The sequence below is a fragment of the Pseudophryne corroboree genome, chromosome 1, assembly GCF_028390025.1.
Source record: "Pseudophryne corroboree isolate aPseCor3 chromosome 1, aPseCor3.hap2, whole genome shotgun sequence".
Lineage (NCBI taxonomy): Eukaryota > Metazoa > Chordata > Amphibia > Anura > Myobatrachidae > Pseudophryne > Pseudophryne corroboree.
The window spans coordinates 700,998,842-701,021,782 of record NC_086444.1 but is presented as its reverse complement, the minus strand read 5'-3'; the positions used below and the strand labels follow the sequence as shown (position 1 = coordinate 701,021,782).

General features: G+C 46.1%; 1 protein-coding gene across 4 annotated transcripts in view; it reads right to left on the bottom strand.

Moving 5' to 3' along the window:
- TJP3 (tight junction protein 3) overlaps positions 1 to 22,941 on the bottom strand; it is a 222,090-nt gene that overhangs the window by 137,247 nt on the left and 61,902 nt on the right. For all 4 annotated transcript variants that reach the window (XM_063914834.1, XM_063914833.1, XM_063914835.1 and 1 more), the window contains exon 2: positions 22,683 to 22,739. In XM_063914834.1, the coding sequence (XP_063770904.1) occupies positions 22,683 to 22,730 (48 nt within the window). In that variant the 5' untranslated portion in view covers positions 22,731 to 22,739. The remainder of the gene's footprint in view (positions 1 to 22,682; positions 22,740 to 22,941) is intronic.

Sequence of the window (22,941 nt, the reverse complement as noted above, 5' to 3'; positions counted from 1 at the left end):
TCAGTCTCCTGACCGCCGGTCACGCATATCCAACACGAAAACTGTACCAGGTGAGCCTTAGCAAAGGAAAGACTATGCAAGGACATGTAAGTTAATTGCTGGAAATTTTAGCACAGATCAGATATATACGGAGAAGGTCTAAAATGCAACCACATTGTAGCCATACTCCTGTGCAGTCTACCTGACACACAGTGCACTGATAAGTGCTCTGGAAATGAGACCTGAAGCAGAACTCGCACTAGATTTTGTGAAAAACAGGCTCATAGATAAATATCAGTGCAAAAATTAAAATTACACAGGATAACATAAATAGTGACACACACAAAAAAAACCCTCTCAAAGGGGATCATTCTGTCCTGATCGCACGCTGCCGTTCATCGCAGCGCAGCGATCAGGTCAGAAGTGTGCGTGTACAGGCGCATGCCAGACAGCCGATGGCTGTCGTAGCCCAGCGGTCGCCTGTGCCTGATTAACAGGCAGAGGCGGTCGCTTGGCGGGAGGGGGCAGCACGGCGGCGTTTGGCTGCCGTCGTTATGTGGGTGCGGTCCGCCCAATGCAGGCGTGGCCGGACCGTGCGGGGGGCGGACCCACAGCGGCTGCATGACGTCACAACGACAAGTAACTCAGATACCGAGTTGCACAGTAAAGAAACAGCATATTTTAGACATTTAAAGGAAAACTGCTCAGTATGGAAAGAGGAACAGCAGAAACTACCTCTGAAAGGGTCCAAGCAGAGAGTTAAAACCACGCTCACAGACAAATGCACAAACAAGGGGAGTGGAACTCGGGGGCATCACCGGTTAACACCCAGTGCACACTCGGTACCCTTGTGAGTCCCAGAGTCAAGCTTGCATACAAAAAGGGGGATGGGCCTAAGTTGGAGGGGGCGTGGTTTCACAGGGGATCTCGGTGACACCACTCTGGGGCAGCCCAGCATCACCCAAATATGCTGGGTGCTCCCGGAAACCAGTATCTGCTGTGTCGGCTCCACCTGTATGCCAGGAGCCGAGCACTGCAGGAGACTGTCACACTGCAGCACCCTGCTCCTGTGAGTGTGGAGATGCCGGCACTTTGGTGTCACCGCCTGCACCCCCCTTCTGATGCCACTGGTGGAACTGTTAAAGCGACAGTAGCTCATCAAATAAATAATTGGTACACAGACTCAGGAGCAACAAGTCACATGACAAGAGATAGATTTCTTCACTGAGCTTGACACGAGTAACAAAGACGCAATCTCATAGATGGTACCAATATCACTGCAGAAGGTAAAAGGCATGGTGTGCTTATATTGTCCAATGCAAATGTCAGTAATTTAACAATATCAGTTAAAGGTGTATTATAAGTTGGAAGGCAGACTTTGTCTCTAATGGTGCCCATACACTTGTGAGATAATCGGTGCTACCCTTCGATTTCGACCACATCTGTGAGAGAAATCGAAGGATTGTATGCACATTTTAGGTACCTTGCGACGCGATGCGCAGGCACGCCGGTCGAATCTCGCGTCTCAAGATATTATGTGCTGCACTTAATATTTATCGAACTGCAGTGCGATCGCATGTGTTTTAAAAACACATGCGATATATCGTACTGCAATGCGCGATGGGCACCCGCCGGGAGCGGACGGAGGATGCTCCCACTTGGCGGTGATGTGCCCTTCATGTGATTACCATGCGATCTATTGCATGATCGCATGGTAATCGTTTTTAAAGTTCAGGTGCGATTTCATCGCACCTGAACTGCCGGTGCGATGCCCCGCGATGTCTTGTCATGGGGCATCGCACAAGTGTATGGGCACCATAAAGTGCTTGACAGCTAAAAGACTTACTATCAAATTCCAAGATAGCAACAAGTGTATTATCCAGAATGATAGAAAAGTAGTAGCCACAGCCAAAGCAGAAGAACGCCTGTATCATCTTGACACTGCAACGCAACAGGAGAGATTAAGCACACATAGACACATTGGCTGTATTTACATGTGGCAAAGATGAGGACACAGACACCCCGACAGCAGCAATAAAGAACTGCAAAGGAGAGGCCTAACAAAGGATCGCACAGTATCAGACTGTTCAACAACCATGAAGTGTGAATGCTGTATTAAAGCAAAAGCCAAAAGAATGACAATTCCAAGGCAAAGTGAGAGCGGAGCACAAAGAACACTTGATCTCATACACAGCAATGTGTGTGGCCCAATAAAAGTGCGTACACCAGGCGATAACAGATACAGTATAAAGTGACATTCACTGAGGACTATTCCAGACACACATTAACTTACCTGAATAAAAGCACGTTTGATGCTAGATCCAAGTGGGCTAAGGGACCATTTCCGCCAGGGGGAGGAGCCATGACACAAGGGGAGGAGCTATGCCAGCGGGATAGCTCCTCTACTATCCACGCCACCAACTATCACTTAAGTAATCAAGGGGCGAGCGTAGCGAGCCACCGAGCCTGAAGCGCGGCGAGTGAAGCGAGCCCGCGAGGGTACTTTTCGGGTACCCTGTTCGCCCGTAGCTCCTTCCCCTGGTGACGTGTCTCCTCCCCTAGGTACGTCAGAAGGTCCCTTCTCCCACTCCGATATAGAATCAACCATAAAAGCACGGATGAAGTACTGGACAAGTTACAAGATTACGTAACAATGGCTACAAATATATTTCAAAGAAATCCACTTGTATTTTGCAGCGACTATGGAGGTGAATTCACAAGACACAAAGTAGAACATTTCCTAGGACAACTCGGTATAGAGCACCACAAAACAGTACCCTAGACAACAGAACAGAATGGGGTAGCTGAAAGAAAAACTAGAACTCTGACGGAAATGAACAGATGCATGTTAACAGATTCGGGACTATCTGAGAAATATTTGGGTGAAGCTGTACTGACAGCCACTTATTTACATCAGAACAGTGGAGAACACTCCATATGAATTCTAGCATGGCAGGACACTGCATATGAAACACATAAGAGTCTTTGGATTTAAAGCATTTGTGTACATTCCTGCAGAAAGATGCAGTAAACTGCAGAACTGGGCAGTGAAAGGAATTCTTGTTGGGTACAGCGAATGTTCCAAATGATACAGAATGTTAAATCCAAAGAGAGCAAAAGTAACTATAATCTACAATGTGGCTTGTTGAGGAACTGAGAAATTAAGGTATAAGCCCAGAAGATCTGGTTAACGAAGAAAACATGAATTCCAGAGATACCATTACGACACACCCCGAACAAGAAACTGAAATCTGCTTTGCAGCAGATACCAAAATACATAGGAGTGCACGACAGATGAAGTAACCAACCAGAGAAAAGAAAGGTAAAGCACCTCTGCATATCTCAAACAGAATGTGTGAATCCAAGTACCAAGCACACTGACGTGAAGTACTACTTCTTACATGATTTACAGGAACAAGGTCTTACAAAGATTTACAGAGGACATGACTGTGGACATTCTGACCAAGCCAAACTGGAGAAAGGCATCACGGACTCTCTAGACATAGGAGTCTTGTGGATTAAGCCTCATCTGATGAGAAGGGATGAAGTTATGTGACCGGCAGTTTAGAAGGGGTGTTGAGATATTACAACATACTGAGACTTTAATACTGTTAAGTAATTGCACTGGAGGTAATGCAGAAAGGGAGTACATAGAAGTGGAAAGAGTGAAAATGTACTTACTATAATTAAATGTAAATGATAGCCCTAGTCTCGTTATTTAGTAGCCACACCTCGTATAACTATATTTTATAGAACGTTTAACTTCTAACAGTAACATATTAAAGAAAAAAACGTGTCAATATCTAGTCCTATAAATTATATGTGAAGTAAACTAAGCTAAAAATGTAAAAATCTATTTTTTTATTTCCATGCTACAAAGTTGCAACTGTAATCTAGCCACAAAATAAGGAAACAGACCACAAAAAGAGGAGTACAATTTTACACGTTCTTGGATATCAAAAAGAAACGGATGTTGGCTGATCTGTTAAGGTGCATACACACTTGCCGTGAAAATGAGCGACGCCACTCATTTTCACTCTTCCTGAACGCCATCGCTCACTTTTTTGGCAAGTGTGTATGCCGCCGCCCAGCGATGCGCAGCCCCACAGGTCATTAACAACCCTCGCTGTCGGCCATGCAGGCAGCTTAATTTTGACTGTCGTCCAAGAGCTGCCTGCACGGCCCAGCCGCTGCGTGACGTCACTGAGCGATATGGTTGTCACATCACTCAGTGTGTACGCCCTGCCGCCAACTGCCTCATGCCAGAAGGTGAAACTCTAAAGCACGTCGCCTAGTGTGTACCCATGCAAGAGTGTAGCTACCATAGGTGCAGACAATGCAGCTGCTATGGGGGCCCAGAGCTGAGAGGGGACCATCTTCCTTGTCAAAATTACATGTGTTATATACAATTTTCACCACTGAGTGGTACATAAGTGCCCATACTAACTTTTGCCTTGGTTTATACAATATATTGAGTTACAACCCTGGACCTACTAATTGTAATGTGGTATAAAATGAAATGGAGGGCATTATAATGTTAATATAAACTAGAGCACTGTACAATATGAAGTAGAGCCACTGTAATGTGGCATAATATGAACTGGGGACACTGTCATAATGTAACTTGGGAGTATTGTGTTACATAATGTGTGCTGGCAGCTCTACTATGTGACATAATGTGAACTAGGATACTACTTATTGTTCATAAAATAAACCAGGGTCCTACTTTGGGGCATAACATTAACAACTGCTGCGGAGAGGTGTCTCTCGAAAAGCATTGGGACAGGAAGGACCCCTTCAAAATGTTGCTATGGGGCCCACAAAGGGGTGTTATGTGAACAGCGGACACTGCTGTCCGGTGTTATGTGAACACCGGACACTGCTGTCCGGTGTTATGTGAGCAACGGACACTGCCGTCCGGTGCTATGTGAATTGGTACTATTCTGTGGCCATGCCCCTATATTTTTGGAGCGCGCCTTTGGCATGCACTGTCCCATTTTCAATATGGGGGGCATCAATTCTTTTTTTGGCACAGGGCACCAAAATGTCTAGTTACAGCACAGCTTATTGATGTCAAGTAAAAACAATGGTATTTTCTCTTATGTCCTAGAGGATGCTGGGGTCCACATTAGTACCATGGGGTATAGACGGGTCCACTAGGAGCTATGGTATACAGTATCTATACTGTGTAACCTATTAAGGTGCACTGTAAGCGCTGGATAGGGGTTTCCCTATATCCTGAAGCGCTGTGTGTGGGTTGGCTCCAATCCCTGTGTCTCTCTTGGCATTCTAAGGGGGGAAACTCTGTCTGTCCCGTGTGTGTGTGTGTGTGTGTGTGTGTGTGTGTGTGTGTGTGTGTGGTGTTTGTTGTCTCCATAAAACTATGTCCAGGTACTCTGTGTCATATGCTGCAGAGGATAATTCCTTTCAGGATGATCCCATTCCATGTAATCAGGATTGCACTGTTTAACGCAGGTCCCTGCAAGAGAGCCTGAGTGGTTAGCCTCTATCAAAAGTATGATTTCTCAGATTTCTACTAGGGATGCACAAAATGAAACTGCAACTCAGGTCTTACAGAACTCTATGGCAGTTTGGCCCGGTTCTGTTCCCGCAGGACCCGCTAGCGTACACTCTCATAAACGTGCTCTTGCCCAAATTATGCAGGATGACATGGATACCGATTCTGACACGGCAGCCGGTGATGGGGATATGCTGCGGGGGGAGGCATCTATTGCAAAAGGGGTGCAGTTGATGGTTGAGGCCATTAGAGATGTGTTGAATATTGCAGATACAACACCGGAGTAGGTTGAGGAGGCTTTCTTCACTGACAATAAGAAAACCTTGCTAACCTACCCTGCGTCTAAGGAATTAAACGCTATATTTGAGAAATCCTGGGAAAACCCGGAGAAAAAATTTCAGATCCCTAGAAAGGTTCTGGTTGCTTTTCCCTTTCCTGAGGAGGATAGGAAAAAATGGGAAAACCCGATCATTGTTGACGCATCTGTCTCCAGACTGTCTAAAAAGGTGGTTTTACCCGTTCCAGGATCTACCGCGTTTAAAGAACCGGCTGAGCGCAAAATTGACACTATGCTCAAATCCATATACATGGCTTCAGGGGCGATATTTCGTCCTACTATTGCCTGTGCGTGGATTTCTAAAGCTATAGTAAAGTGGTCAGGCACAATACTTGAAGATTCAAATACAATGGATAAAAGTGACGTTGAATTATTTTTATGTAACATTCAGGATTCTGCAGGGTTTATGGTGGAATCCATGAAAGACCTGGGTTTGATGGCTGCAGGGATATCTTCCATGTCTGTCTCGGCTCGCAGAGGACTTTGGCTGCGCCAATGGTCTACCGACGTGGAATCCAGGAAAAGGGTGGAGAATCTACCCTACACAGGTCAGGCTCTTTTTGGGGAAGCATTGGATGCGTGGATTTCCACGGCAACCACGGGTAAGTCACCTTTTCTTCCCTCAGCTGCTCCTGCTACGAAGAAACCCTTTTCTGCAGCTACGTAACAGTCCTTTCGGGCTGTCAAATCAAGAAAGACCAAGCCGTCTAACACCTTCTTTAGATGAGGTCGGCCAAAATGCTGCAGGTTCCCAGGAACAGAAGCCCGCTTCAGGTACGTCGAAGTCCTCAGCATGACGGTGGACCGCACGACCTGGAGGTGGTACCAAAACCGGATGGTTCGGTCAGGCCCATTCTGAAATTAAAATCACTAAACCCCTTTCTGAGGGAGTTCAAGTTCAAAATGGAGTCCCTGAGGGTGGTAATATCAGGTCTGGAGGAGGGGGAATTCCTGGTATCCCTAGATATCAAGGATGCATACCTCCACGTTTCGATTTGGCTGCCGTATCAGTCTTTTTCCGATTCGCACTGTTAGACAGTCATTTTCAGTTCAAGGCACTGCCATTTGGCCTCTCTATGGCACCGAGGGTGTTCACCAAGGTGATAGCGGAGATGATGGTTCTCCTCTGCAGACAGGGGGTGAATATAATCCCGTATCTGGATGATCTGCTAATAAAGGCATCATCCTAGGAGAAGCTGTTACAGTCCATTGTTCTCACGACTCATCTGCTCAGGGAACACAGTTGGATCCTGAATCTTCCGAAGTCACATTTGGAGCCGACCAGGAGGTTGTCTTTTCTGGGAATGATCCTCGACACAGAAGTGCAGAGGGTGTTTCTTCTGGAGGAGAAAGCGTTGGCGATACAAACAATGGTCCGGGATGTCCTGAAGCTGGCCCGGGTTTCGGTTCATCAGTGCATTCACCTTCTGGGCAAGATGATGGCCTCTTACGAGGCTCTGCAGTACGGAAGGTTTCATGCTTGGCCCTTCAAACTGGATCTCCTGGACAAGTGGTCGGGATCTCATCTACACATGCACTAGAGAATACATCTGTCGCCGAAAGCCAGGATTTCACTCCTCTGGTGGCTGCAACTACCTCACCTTCTGGAGGGCCGCAGGTTCGGGATTCAGGACTGGGTCCTTCTAACCACGGATGCAAGTCTCCGGGACTGGAGCGCAGTCTCTCAGGGGGAAACCTTCCAAGGAAGGTGGTCAAGTCTGGAATCCGGCATGCCAATAAACAGTCTGGAACCAAGAGCCGTCTACAACGGTCTTCTCCAAGCGGCCCATCTTCTGCAAGATCGAGCCATTCAGGTGCAGTCGTACAATGTAATGATGGTGGCTTACATAAACCGACAGGGCGGAACGAAGAGTAGAGCTGCCATGTCAGAGGTAACAAGAATCATCCTCTGGGCAGAAAAACACGCATTGGCGCTGTCACCAATCTTCATTCCGGGAGTAGACAACTGGGAAGTGGACTTCCTCAGCAGACATGATCTCCATCCAGGAGAGTGGGGACTCCATCCAGAGGTGTTCACGAAAGTAACAGATCTTTGGGGTGTACCTCAAATAGGCATGATGTTCTCTTGTCTCAACAAGAAGCTTTGGCGGTATTGTTCCAGGTCGTGGGACCCGCAAGACGTGGCGGTGGACGCCCTAGTGACTCCGTGGGTGTTACAGTCGGTGTACGTGTTTCCTCCACTTCCACTCATTCCAAGAGTTCTAAAACTCATAAGGAGAACAAAAGTTTATGCAATCCTCATTGCTCCAGACTGGCCAAGAAGGGCTTGATACGCGGATCTTCTGGATCTACTGCTAGCAGAGCCGAGGCCTCTTCCTCTTCGGGAGGACCTGCTGCAGGAGGGGCCGTTCGCTTATCAAGACTTACCGCGGCTACGTTTGACGGCATGGAGGTTGAACGCCAGATATTAGCTCAGAAGGGCATTCCGAACAAGGTTATTCCTACCCGGATACAGGCTAGGAAAGGAGTAACGTCTAAACATTACCATCGTATTTGGTAAAAATATGCATCTTGGTGTGAGTCCAAGAAGTTTCTGGTGGTGGAGTTTCAACTGCGATGGTTTCTCCTCTTCCTGCAAGCAGGTGTGGATATGGGCCTCAGGTTGGGATCCGTAAAGGTCCAGATTTCGGCCCTATCCATTTTCTTCCAGAAACAATTGGCTTCCCTCCCTGAGGTTCAGACTTTTCTGAAAGGGGTTCTGCACATTGAGCCTCCCTTTGTGCCGCCTACGGCGCCCTGGAATCTTAACGTGGTGTTACAGTTCCTCCATTCGGATTGGTTTGAGCCTCTACCAGAGGTTGACGTCAAGTTTATCACGTGGAAGGCTGTCACTTTGTTGGCCTTAGCTTCTGCTAGACATGTGTCGGAGTTGGGGGCTTTGTCTTGTAAGAGCCCCTACTTGATCTTCCATGAAGATAAAGCTGAGCTCCGGGCACGTCAGCAGTTCCTTCCGAAGGTTGTGTTGGCATTTCATATCAACCAACCTATTGTGGTGCCAGTTGCTACTGACGCCTCAATTTCATCTAAGTCCTTGGATGTTGTAAGGGCTCTGAAAATCTATGTGAAGAGGACTGCTCGTCACAGAAAATCGCACTCTGTCCTGTATGATCCCAAGAAACTTGGGTGTCCTGCTTCTAAGCAGACGATCTCTCGCTGGATCAAGTTCACTATCCAGCCTGTGTATTCTCCGGCAGGATTGCCATGTCCTACGTGTGTTAAGGCCCACTCTACTCGTAAGGTGGGTTCTTCCTGGGCGGCTGCCCGGGGTGTCTCGGCTTTACAGCTTTGCAAAGTGGCTACTTGGTCTGGGTCGAACACGTTTGCAAGGTTCTACAAGTTCGATACTTTCGCCGCTGAGTACCTGAAGTTTGGTCAATCAGTTCTGCAGGAGCCTCCGCGCTCTTCCTCCCGTTCTGGGAGCTTTGGTACATCCCCATGGTACTAATGTGGACCCCATCATCCTCTAGGACGTAAGAGAAAATAGGATTTTAATTACCTACCGGTAAAATCCTTTTCTCGTAGTCCTGCCCAGCGTTTCGTGATCCTGCAGTGGTTACTTAGTTCAATACTGCTTAGTTCTTGGTTAAGTACTGTTTTGTTACTTGGTAAGTAGTATTGGGGGTAATTCTGAGTTGATCGCAGCAGGAACTTTGCTAGCAGTTGGGCAAAACCATGTGCACTGCAGGGGAGGCAGATATAACATTTGCGGAGAGAGTTAGATTTGGGTGGGTTATTTTATTACTGTGCAGGGTAAATACTGGCTGCTTTATTTTTACACTGCAATTTAGATTGCAGATTGAACACACCACACCCAAATCTAACTCTCTCTGTACATGTTATATCTGCCTCCCCTGCAGTGCACATGGTTTTGCCCAACTGCTAACAAAGTTCCTGAATTACCCCCATTTGCTCAGCCGTTGCTGATGTTTCAAGCAAGTTAGCTTGGTTTGCCTTGTGTGTGAATCTCGCCACTATCTGTGCAAAATCCTTCTCTCAAAGTTGTCCGTCTCCTCGGGCACAGTTTCTATACGGAGTCTGGTAGGAGAGGCATAGAGGGAGGAGCCAGCCCAAACTCTCAAACTCAAAGTGCCAGTGGCTCCTAGTGGACCCGTCTATACCCCATTGTGCTAATGTGGACCCCAGCGTCCTCTACGGACTACGAGAAAAGGATTTACCGGTAGGCAATTAAAATCCTATTTTATTTTTTTGTATATAATTTCCTTTACCAAGGTAAAGTGGACACTATTTTTCTGAAATTGTGTATATTCACCCCCATGTAGAGCTGTACACATCCTGTAGTACATCGACCTCTATCCGAATGTTTGGTTTGCTACGAATCATGATCATTGTGCATTAGTCTACATAATAGATGCGAATTGTAAAGGATATATTTTTATACTTACAACCAACTCTGTGGCTGCAGTTCTGTCAGCATGCCCTCCTTGAGCTTTATCTACATATTAGTGTTGTGCACCGGACATTTTTCAGGTTTTGTGTTTTGGTTTTGGATTCGGTTCCACGGCCGTGTTTTGGATTCGGACGCGTTTTGGCAAAACCTCCCTGAAAATTTTTTGTCGGATTCGGGTGTGTTTTGGATTCGGGTGTTTTTTTACAAAAACCCCTCAAAAACAGCTTAAATCATAGAATTTGGGGGTCATTTTGATCCCATAGTATTATTAACCTCAATAACCATAATTTCCACTTATTTTCAGTCTATTCTGAACACCTCACAACATTATTTTTAGTCCTAAAATTTGCACCGAGGTCGCTGGATGGCTAAGCTAAGCGACCCAAGTGGCCAACACAAACACCTGGCCCATCTAGGAGTGGCACTGCAGTGTCACACAGGATGGCACTTCAAAAAAATAGTCCCCAAACAGTACATGATGCAAAGAAAAAAAAGAGGTGCACCAAGGTCGCTGGATGGCTAAGCTAAGCGACCCAAGTGGCCGACACAAACACCTGGCCCATCTAGGAGTGGCACTGCAGTGTCAGACAGCATGGCAGATTTAAAAAATAGTCCCCAAACAGCACATGATGCAAAGAAAAAAAGAGGTGCAATGAGGTAGCTGTGTGACTAAGCTAAGCGACCCAAGTGGCCGACACAAACACCTGGCCCATCTAGGAGTGGCAATGCACTGTCCTACTACTATATATATACTGCGCACAACTTAAATGCACCACAGGTATGGATGGATAGTATACTTGACGACACAGAGGTGGGTAGAGCAGTGGCCTTCTGTACCGTACTGCTATATATTATATACTGGTGGTCAGCAAACTGTGCAAAACTGAAATGCACCACAGGTATGGATGGATAGTATACTTGACGACACAGAGGTAGGTAGAGCAGTGGCCTACTGTACCGTACGGCTATATATTATATACTGGTGGTCAGCAAACTGCAAAACTGAAATGCACCACAGGTATGGATGGATAGTATACTTGACGACACAGAGGTAGGTAGAGCAGTGGCCTTCTGTACCGTACTCCTATATATTATATACTGGTGGTCAGCAAAAGTATGCACTGTACTCCTACTATATACTACAATGCAGCACAGATATGGAGAGTTTTTCAGGCAGAGAACGTATAATACTGGTGGTCACTGGTCAGCAAAACTCTGCACTGTACTCCTCCTATATAATATACTGGTGGTCCCCAGTACCCACAATAAAGCAGTGTGAGCACAGATATATGCAGCACACTGAGCACAGATATGGAGCGTTTTTCAGGCAGACAACGTATAATACTGGTGGTCACTGGTCAGCAAAACTCTGCACTGTACTCCTCCTATATAATATACTGGTGGTCAGTGCCGTTTCTTGCGGCGGGCGAGCCGTGCAACCGCACGGGGCGCCCGCCGCGGCACTTTGCTGGTCCCTGTTTCCCTGTACTCCGTCTTCCCGAGTACTCCTGCTCGGGGGGCGGAGTTTCGCGGAACGAGGCGGCTGCGTCGTGACATCACGACGCAATCGCGTCATCCACGAAACTCCGCACCCCGAGCAGGAGTACTCGGGAAGATGGAGGAGGGCTGGAAGGAGGTGGCGCGAGGAAGCTGCAAGGAGGAGGCGCACGGAAGGAGAGGCGGCCGACCCGAAGAGCGGGAAGATCCTTCATATGTAAGTTGTGTCTCTCTCTCTTCCTTCCCCCCACTTGACACTTGCCTGCCGTACTGTGTAAATTGGGGACACTTGCCTGCTGCACTGTGTAAATTGGGGACACTTGCCTGCCGTACTGTGTAAAATGGGGACTCTTGCCTGCCGTACTGTGTAAATTGGGGACACTTGCCTGCCGTACTGTGTAAAATGGGGACTCTTGCCTGCCGTACTGTGTAAATTGGGGACACTTGCCTGCCGTACTGTGTAAAATGGGGACTCTTGCCTGCCGTACTGTGTAAATTGGGGACACATGCCTGCCGCACTGTGTAAAATGGGGACTCTTGCCTGCCGTATTGTGTAAAATGGGGACTCTTGCCTGCCGTACTGTGTAAAATGGGGACTCTTGCCTGCCGCACTGTGTAAATTGGGGACACTTGCCTGCCGCACTGTGTAAATTGGGGACACTTGTCTGCCGTACTTTGTAAAATGGGAACTCTTGCCTGCCGTAATGGTGTGTAAAATGGGGACACGTGCCTGCCGCAATGTGTAAAATGGGGACACTTGCCTGCCGTACTGTGCAAAATGGGGACTCTTGCCTGCGTAATGTGTAAAATGGGGACACGTGCCTGCCGCAATGTGTAAAATGGGGACTCTTGCCTGCGTAATGTGTAAAATGGGGACACGTGCCTGCCGTAATGTGTAAAATGGGGACTCTTGCCTGCGTAATGTGTAAAATGGGGACACGTGCCTGCCGTAATGTGTAAAATGGGGACTCTTGCCTGCGTAATGTGTAAAATGGGGACACGTGCCTGCCGCAATGTGTAATATGGGGACTCTTGCCTGCCGCAATGTGTAAAATGGGGACACGTGCCTGCCGTAATGTGTAAAATGGGGACTCTTGCCTGCCGTAACGTGTAAAATGGGGACTCGTGCCTGCCGCAATGTGTAAAATGGGGACTCTTGCCTGCGTAATGTGTAAAATGGGGACTTTTTTTCCCCCCCTGTGGTGGCCGTGATGATATCAGATGAGGCCACGCACATTTTAATGAGACCACGCCCATGTTTTTTTTAAAATATCTAAGGGGGGGCGCATTTTTTTTAATGTCAATGGGGGGGGGGGGGGCGCATTTTGAAATCTCGCACTGGGAGCCAAATTGGCTAGAAACAGCCCTGCTGGTGGTCCCCAGTACCCACAATAAAGCAGTGTGAGCACAGATATATGCAGCACACTGAGCACAGATATGGAGCGTTTTTCAGGCAGACAACGTATAATACTGGTGGTCACTGGTCAGCAAAACTCTGCACTGTACTCCTCCTATATAATATACTGGTGGTCCCCAGTACCCACAATAAAGCAGTGTGAGCACAGATATATGCAGCACACTGAGCACAGATATGGAGCGTTTTTCAGGCAGACAACGTATACTGGTGGTCACTGGTCAGCAAAACTCTGCACTGTGCTCCTCCTATATAATACTGCTGGTCCCCAGTCCCCACAATAAAGCAGTGTGAGCACAGATATATGCAGCACACTGAGCACAGATATGGAGCGTTTTTCAGGCAGACAACGTATAATACTGGTGGTCACTGGTCAGCAAAACTCTGCACTGTACTCCTCCTATAATACTGCTGGTCCCCAGAATAAAGATATGCAGCCCCCTGAAACAAAGTGAGAGGATGCCAGCCACGTCCTCTCACTATCATTTCCAATGCACGAGTGAAAAATGGCGGCGACGCGCGGCTCCTTATATAGAATCCGAATCTCGCGAGAATCCGACAGCGGGATGATGATGTTCGGGCGCGCTCGGTTTAACCGAGCCATACGGGAGAATCCGAGTATGCCTCGGACCCGTGTAAAATGGGTGAAGTTCGGGGGGGTTCGGTTTCCGAGGAACCGAACCCGCTCATCTCTACATTAGATTGCCTGTTACCTTTTTCAGGCATAAGAGATATGCTTGAAATGCGTGTGACTGTGTTTCTTGTCCTAACGAATGCCCAGTTCATGCCCATTTTTCCATTGCCGTGTGCTTGTGGAAAACCAGGGCCACTTGCTTGCATTTGCCCCACAGGCTAAAAGTTGCCAGCCAGCCCCTACAGGCATAATAGTAGTCACATGGGCTGCTTCAGTGGTAGTTACTGGTAGCTGTAAATAATGTGTAACATCTTCCTGCCACTTCAATTGTCTCATAGGTCAGTCAGCAGTCAATTCTTGTGGGCAGTAGATGCCTGTGTGCGCCTCCTTAAACCAGGATGTATCTAAGAGTTGGAAATACTCTACTCCTTTATCTCATTTTAATAATCTAATACCTGCAAAACTTCATCTAGATTTTGCTTGCAGATGTGTACACGTTCCTAATCTGTACTTGGAAATAAATGCTTCTGATGCACCCAACTTCTGCCACTGGCCAATGTAAACTTTGTACCCATGCAAATTGCACCATCTTAACCTACAAATCTGTACTTCTCCCGTAAAACTTAAAAAAAAAAAAAAAAAACACAGGAAAACGACACTACAAAACATATGTCAAAACATTTTAGCAGTGGTTTTGTGTTTTTGCAGTTTATAAAAAGAACTTTGGGTGACTTTACTCTAGTAAGCCTCAAAACAGAATAATAGAAGAAAGCATAGATTTAGCCCAGAAACTGCAAAACATCCCACCAACTGCCATGAAGTACAATTAAAGAAGGGATGCCTTAAATGTAAAAGACTATTATACCAGAGTGTCTATCGTGTGTTAATACTTAATATTCTCTTTCTCACGAATAAATTCAATTCAAATAACAAAACAAGCTCTCACACCAGGTTGTTTTGCAGGTGTCCCTTAGAGCTGTTTTATTACATGGACATTACAAAAAGTGACAAACCGGGAGAGGCTCTGCTCTTTTCTTCATAATAACAATGTCAGCGCATGTCTGTTATTATTTCACAATATTAAAATGCCTTCAAGTGAAGAAATTACAAATTTAATTCCTAAAGTGGTGGACACATAAATGAAACCATCGAAGATCTGGACACTTGGGAATCAGGACCAGTTGAAATTGCAATTCGTATTCCCGAGAGTGCGGATCCTTTATGGTTTGTATAATGTATAAAGCTGTGTGGAGACAGCGCTGTTCCACGATGAAATCCACCCCACCGGGCAGACGTGATGCTGGCCAAGTCCTAAAGGCTGAGTGATGACATAAAACGTAAGCTGTTCGTGACATTCTGTATTTTGCAGAACTAAATAAAAAAAATGCTAGGGAAGATGTGTAACATGGTTAGGAAAATAAACACCTTTTAATCTTGAGGACAGTCGTCACATTTGGAAATTTTATAGAAATTCACTTTTGTAAACTGTACTTGGGTACTATGTATCCATTCTTGGCCATTGGTGACTTATTTAGTAACTCAGTCAATTTGATTTAACCCTCTGTGCTGAGCCATGTATATTCTTAAAACCTGGACCATTGAGGTGCCTTGAGGACTGCGTTTGTGAACGTGTGTGTTAATGTATGTCAGCAATGTACAGCTAGAGGTGGAACTACCATTGGTGTAGCAGGTGCTGGAGACTAAGCGGCCCACTGCTGCCCAGACCAGCAATGAGTTTTTTCCTGGGCTACCGCACTACCATATTAAGCAAAGTCAGATGACTGGCACAGCAAAGGGAGCAGAGTGGGCCTCACTGCCCGAGGAACCTGCCCTATGCCGGACTGATAGAGGACATTTGCTACCTGTCAGTGCTGATGACCGCAGATACGTACTGCCTCTAATTCAGTTCTGATTTTTTTACTGAACCACAGCTCTTTGTGAATTAAAGGCAGCTGACGGACGGTGGAACTGGTACTGTCAGAGCCTGCTTGACCGAGTGCCGGACCAAGGTAAGCACAATGGGTGAGGCCCCCTCTCTCAGACATGGCAGTGGCTGCTGTGTTCCCACTGTTGGAAATTATTTGTGTTGATAGTGCATAGTTATATAGGCACACACCAGGGGATGACTCAAACTAACTAAATAACTTAACCAGTGGTGCTAGCAGTGACGTGCGGTGAGATGAATGGCTAGGGAGGCACACATGGGGATGGGGCTGAATTGCTGGGAACCTGTCTTAACCCCTACTCAGTGTTAACTCTTCCCTCACTACACTAAGCTGCAGTGTCCATCAAGTCTTCTAGCTGCATCCCTGTGGGTGACAGGAAGAGGCAGAGGACGACAGCATGAGGCAGTTATGTTCATGCATGCAGTGCACTGGATGCATTATAGAAAACTCCTGCAATACCCTTATTATTATACAGTATGCACGGAGTGGGGATACTGCAGGGAGACCTGTGCCACCCCAATTTGGCAGTCTCACTGCATGCAGAACGTCAAGGTGCCCTTACTCCATTTTCAGCACGACCTGAGTGATATGGCCAGGCATGGCTCTGTCTGTTCCTTCTGTTTGCATCTTTCTTCTATCTGACTGTCCCTTCCTTCTGTCTCTCCTCCCTCTGTCACTCTGCCCTCTGTGTTTCACTTCCTACTGTCCTCTCACATCATCTGTCTCAGATAGACAGTATTGTGTTTCTGTTGGATCTCTGTATGCATTGGAGGTTTTTGGGTACTCTTCTGTGTGTTGTACATTCCGAGTAGGTTACAGACAAAAAAAAAAAAAAAAAAAAAGTAAAAACAAAAAATAAATAGGCTTTTAAATACCTACCGGTAAATCCTTTTCTTGTAGTCCATAAGGGATATTGGGGACACATTAGTACTATGGTATAGATGGGGTCCAAAGGAGCCAGTGAACCTTAAATTTCTCTCCTCTATGCCCACTCCTACAGGCAGTTATAGTTAAAACAGTGCCCGAAGGAGAAATGACATACTTAAGAGAAGGAACATAACAACGAGAAGTGTGGTGAGATTTATACACCAGCACACTATAACATAACCGGGTCAGCAACAGCTGGCAACATAACAGCAACAGCTGAACAGGTAACACCTAACAGAGAACCTGCGGAAAGTCACCGCACAGAGGCGGGTGCCCAATGTCCCTTATGGACTACGAGAAAAGGATTTACCAGTAGATATTTAAAATCCTCTTTTCTCTAGCATCTATAAGGGATATTAGGGACACATCAGTACGATGGGGATGTCCCAAAGCTTCCAGAACGGTCGGGAATGTGCGGAGACATCTGCACCACCTCTGGGTATCCTCTTTGGCCAGGGTATCAAACTTGTAGAACTGCAGGGCCGAGACTCCACGGGCAGCCGCCCAAGAAGACCCCACTGATGATGTATAGTGAGTCTTCAGAGACTGTGGAACAGGTCAGGCTGCCAACACATAGACTTGCTGAATAGTGAGCCGAAGCCAACAAGCAACGGACTGCATTGAAGCAGGGCAACCCTTTTTCTGTGCGTCATATAGCACGAACAAGGAATCCGTCTTTCTGATCCGAGCCGTCCTCTTGATATAGATCTTCAAGGTTTGCACAGCATCAAATGCATCCGGAGGGGCAGAAGCACCAGAACTTGACGGGATCACAATAGGTTGATTCAAGTGGAACGCAGATGACCTTCGGCAGGAACTGCTGCCTAGTCCTGTGCTCCACTCTGTCCTCGTAAAAGACCAAGGGGTAAATTTACTAAGATGGGAGTTCTATTTAAGATGGGATGTTGCCCATAGCAACCACTCAGATTCCAGGTATTATCTTCTAGAAGGTGCTAGATAAATAAGAAGTAGAATCTGATTGGTTGCTATGGGCAACATCCCATCTTAAATAGAACTCCCATCTCAGTAAATTTACCCCCAAGTATGGACTTTTTCACGATAAGGCCCCCAATTCTGAGACACGTCTAGCAGAAGCCAGGGCCAGTAACATCACAGTCTTCCACGTGAGGTACTTATCTTCTATCCATAGCAGTGGTCCTAGCATTAATATTGCCAATCTCTTTTAGGGAGTCATGGAGGACTCTTGCCGTGTCCTGAATGTGTTTTAGGAAAGTTACCGTAGTAACCAGGGTCATGTCACCCGAGAGACCCTCCTGAATTTGAGTAGCATGTGTCATCCAGCAACCTGCAATGACCGGTCTTTGAGATACACCTGCAGTAATGTAGATAGATTTCCATTTGATGTAAATTTTTCTATCCCCCGTCCCCTACTGTGAAGGAGCCCGGAGCCGGTAGCACCGCCTTCTTAGAGAGGCGAGAGACTGAAACAAGAAAAATATGGTATAAAAAAGTGCTCAGTCCTGTTCACACACAAATGTCCCAAATAGAACCTTTTCAGGATGTATCTTTGGAGCTCGATGTATTACTTGCATCAAAAACTTCAATTTCTGTTCATCTCTCCATAAAGTTCCTTTCCGTAGGGAATATACCTCAAAAAAGACCAAATGAAGATAGCATAGTGTAGTAGGTTTGAAATATATGTACACCAGCGTGAATGCAGAAAAATGGATGTGAGGATAGATTTGCGTACCAGGACTCACACTATAATTAGGTGATTTACTCCCATAAAGGTATCTTTAGTCACCAATCGTCCGTTGTATAAATAGACCAACTATGCACACACCTTCAAGCAACAATCCCTATGATGGGACGTACCGTACTCACATAACACACAGCAGTAGAACTCCCGTAGCGGTTTCTTTGCTCTGTACTCCAACCATGTACCACTCGTTGGAGGAGGTAAATTGTACACCAATTCTCCAAACGGGGTTTGGACCACACAAAAAAACCAAAAGGGAGGAACTTTAGAATGACTTAAAATTTATTATAAAAATTCCTATAAAAACAATACTGGGATACTTGACATGAGATGGAAAAAGGGTATACCTGTATGGCACAAACTGGCCGTGTGAATGCCTAACAGGAAATGCCCAAAACGTCTGGTCCCCAGATCTGATGAGAAGAATTCAGTAGTACTCCTGAACCAATATGTTTCGACTATTTTTGAAGTCTTTTAAAAAAAAACTCGTCACAGAACTATCTGCCCTCAGTGGTAAAGGGGAATGTAAGCAAACAGAGTTTTGACACCTGATATTTCTTATCTGGATTTTTCCAGGCTAGCTTAAATTATCTAATTCTTTAGAATCAGGAAATGTGACGGGATGCGGTCAAGATCCCGCCGGACGGAATCCGGGCGGTCAAAATCCCGACACTGGAATCCCGACATATTTGGCTGCCAATTTGCAGCGTCCTACAGGGGGAGCTTTAGCACATCCTTTATAGCTAATATGAGGGGTTCAAAACCCTTTGTAGGAGTTGAATCCCCACCTATGTGATCCACACTGTCCCCATCATCAGTATCTGATAGAAGGGCAGGGAAGGCACATTTATGTGGACCTGCAGTAGAGGGGGGAGTGGGGGGGGGGGCTGAGATGACCTATCAGACATCATAGTTTTGCTTGCACCCAGCTAGCAAAGGCTAGTGACTCTCCCCCACATTCTCCTCAACGTTTTGTGAGGACTGACTACACTGCTCACATGAAATGGAACCAGATAAGAGTGGGGAGAACCTTTTGTTACAGACACTGCATAACTTTTGTTTTACCATGGTGAAAAGTAACACACACACACACACACACACACACACACACACACACACACACACACACACACACACACTATACACATACAACACAGACAGTTACAATGCAAGCCTGCTTTACTGTATGCGAGAGGAGACACAGATGAAGAGAAGGCACGCCAGAGAGCCCCAGTGAGGCTGTCAGCGTTTAGTTCAGTGAAACACTGTTTGTTTTAAAACCCAATTTTCCCTTAGGAATGTGTAATGTGCACAATTTTAGCGGCTCTCCCCAAGCTACCAGTGATCCAGCGTGTGTCAGCGTCTGGAGGAGCTGTGTGAGGCTGCTGCTGAATCTGCAGAGGAAGGCGCCAAAATGCCGCTGAGCCCCCTTAATGGCGCCGGAGCTACTGAAGATTTTATACTGGCAACGTCTCCAAACATGCTTAAAACTTCAGTTAAGCCCACCACTAGCCAGTTTACACAGGGGCAATAGCGGATCCCCCCCAGGAGGTATCCGTATGCCTCACCTATGTGACAGCCGCACCATGAACCGGGGGACCCCCCTAGCGGGGCCCCCGGTGTGTACTCACCACTGATGTTCACCTTTAGGCATCTGTTAGGTGTGTGCGGCATGCTGCGGTTGTGACAGCTAATGCGCAGTGCCCCGCTGAACAACCAACCCCTCAGGACGATGGTCCTGCACCTCGCGAGGCCGGTGACCGTCACCCCAACCCTAACTCCCACAGCGCAGGTATGCTGTTGCCCAAACAGCTTACCGAAATAAAAGTTTAAAAGAAATTGAAGAAAAACTCTGGAGCTGCAGAGATGTGCATCCTCTCCTGAGTGAACTTTTTTCTAAACTGCCTGTGGGAGGGGGCATAGAGGGGAGGAGCCACACCCAATGGAAGAAATTTAAAGTGCACTGGCTCCTTTGTACTATACCCATTGTACTAACGTGTCCCCAATATCCCTTCTGTATGCTAGAGAAAAATCATACTCACCTGTCCAGGGAGACCGTGATCGGTGCTCCTGTACAGGCTGACAGGCACCGAGTCCCCCATATGCTGCGCTGTGACCCCAATGCAGTAAAAAGACGCTGCAAGTTAGCAGCTCACTTTACAGCACCGGGGATCACCTCAGCACACGGGATTCAGCAACGCGAACCGGCTCTCTGGACTGGTAAGTATATTATCCTGCCGGGGGGGGGGGGGGGGGGTCCACGGTGCGCGGGGATAGTCGCGACGGGAGGTGGGGTGGAGGTCAACCTGGCGGCAGTGGTGATGTCAGCGGGGGCATGCAAAGCACGACATTGGGGGACATTTTTTACGAATGATGCTGCAGAGTGTCATCACAGGGACAGAGCTTGCCCTTCAATGTAATCAATTATAGCAGTGCGAGTTCGGGCGATTTTATCACGACATCCGGATTGTGATAAATAGGCTACTAAGTATCTACAGGGACAGTAAACTACATCCCCAATAAAACCATCTCATCTTACAAATAGCTACTGTTTGTAACAATTTCCAAGTGGCAACAATGGAGACCTCTGTGTGGCTGATGCAACTGGGGACCAAAAGCTTTGTCTTTTCTCTCTCTAACATAGAAGCTTGCATTGCTTACTTGAAACTACAATTATTTATATTACTTAAACAGTAGTGGCTTTGTAACAATGGTAGGCATTGTGAATTCATTGTATGAAAACCCATCAGGTTCCACTGCCTGAAATTACTGTCTTGGTTGAACCAACCTGTGATTTAATTTAGATATACTGTAAGCTCCTCCCAGGCTCTCATTCCTGCTAATATGGAGACCACAAACCACAACAGAGATAAAGGAGAGGATGAGGAGGGGAGGGAGATAAGTATGCTGGTGACGTTTTTGAATATGGTAACTGATAAGGATAAGAATGTTATGTTGGTTACAGGGATATATACAGTAAACATTGGACTATATTGGTAATGCTCAACATTGACACATTTGGCCCTTGGTCGAGGGGCATGATGCAACAGGCATATCATTATATCTCACACTGTGGGCGGTATTCTATTAGCTACGAAATCGCAGCAATTTTTCACGTTCCCATTTTTTGCCCTATCCTATTCCAAACACACGAAAACAGGATTTGAGCAAAGAAAAAAATAAAGTGAAAAATCAGGGTGAAAACGGGAAAATCAGCCTGTACCTCAAAAAATGCTAAACATAGGACAACAGTATATATGTGTATTAAAGGTCATATTAAATATATATGGGGTACTTAAATTGGGTCAAATGGCTGTTAAATGTTCACAAATTGAAAAATATAATAAAAGCAAGTTTTTTCAGCAAAATAAGTGCTCAAATTTAATTTGGGATATATAAAATTGGGTATAAATATATAGTTGGGTCATGTTATGGGACTTTTTTTTTAAAGTGTAAACAGACCGACTACTCCCACCTGCAAGCCTAAAAACACTTGTTCCACTCATAAAACACCCCAATATACCTATTCTATACCTTGAACACCAAATTCCATCAATTTGCACTTTTTTACCGCAAAACTAACATGTTATTATTGGGCAATTAAAAATAATGTAAAACTTCTAACTGCCTAATTAGTCATTAAGGACGCTTTCCCAGGGGTTCTGAACCAAATTCAGACATTTTTATCTTAAAATAGGAATTTTTCGCAAACTTTTCACCTGCTCAGACTAGATTAAGTGAAGATTTGCAGTACAATTATTGGCTAGAGTTTTTTTGTGATTCACGTTGTCAGTTTTTTCACGCGAAAATGGGTTATCGCTGCTCATAGGATATCCCCGTGTTTTACTGCTCTCCAGCTAGTTCAAAAAATGTCCCTCAGTACCTAACTAATCTGTCAGCTCTTAATTGTATTAGACTGCACAATACCACATTATGCCTACTTATACCCTAGATCAGAGGTTCTCAAACTCGGTCCTCGCGGGCCCACACAGTGCATGTTTTGCAGGTAACCCAGCAGGTGCACAGGTGTATTAATTACTCACTGACACATTTTAAAAGGTCCACAGGTGGAGCTAATTATTTCACTTGCGATTCTGTGAGGAGACCTGCAAAACATGCACTGTGTGGGCCCACGAGGACCAAGTTTGAGAACCTCTGCCCTAGATGGTTACAACTACTAATAACTGTGTTTTGAAAAGCATACACATTCACTCCATTTTCCACCAATTTCTGCTCTCATTACCAAAGTACACATTCAAGATGTTAATGCAGTGCACTTACCCGGTTCAGTGTAACAGTATACTGTTCCCAAATTGTCATTTCCTCCATGTCAGACACCTAATAAAAAAATAAAATAAAATTAAGAACCAAGTTAAGGAATATGTACATTTGTCCCAACCCCTTTTCCCATAACCAGATTTTTAAAGCATCAATAGGACTCCCAAGCTGTACAAATTCAACCCATAATCCAGTGGTTCCCAAACTGTGCGCGTACGGGGCGCCTCGGGACACTAGCAGTACTGGGTGCCTCGGGACACTA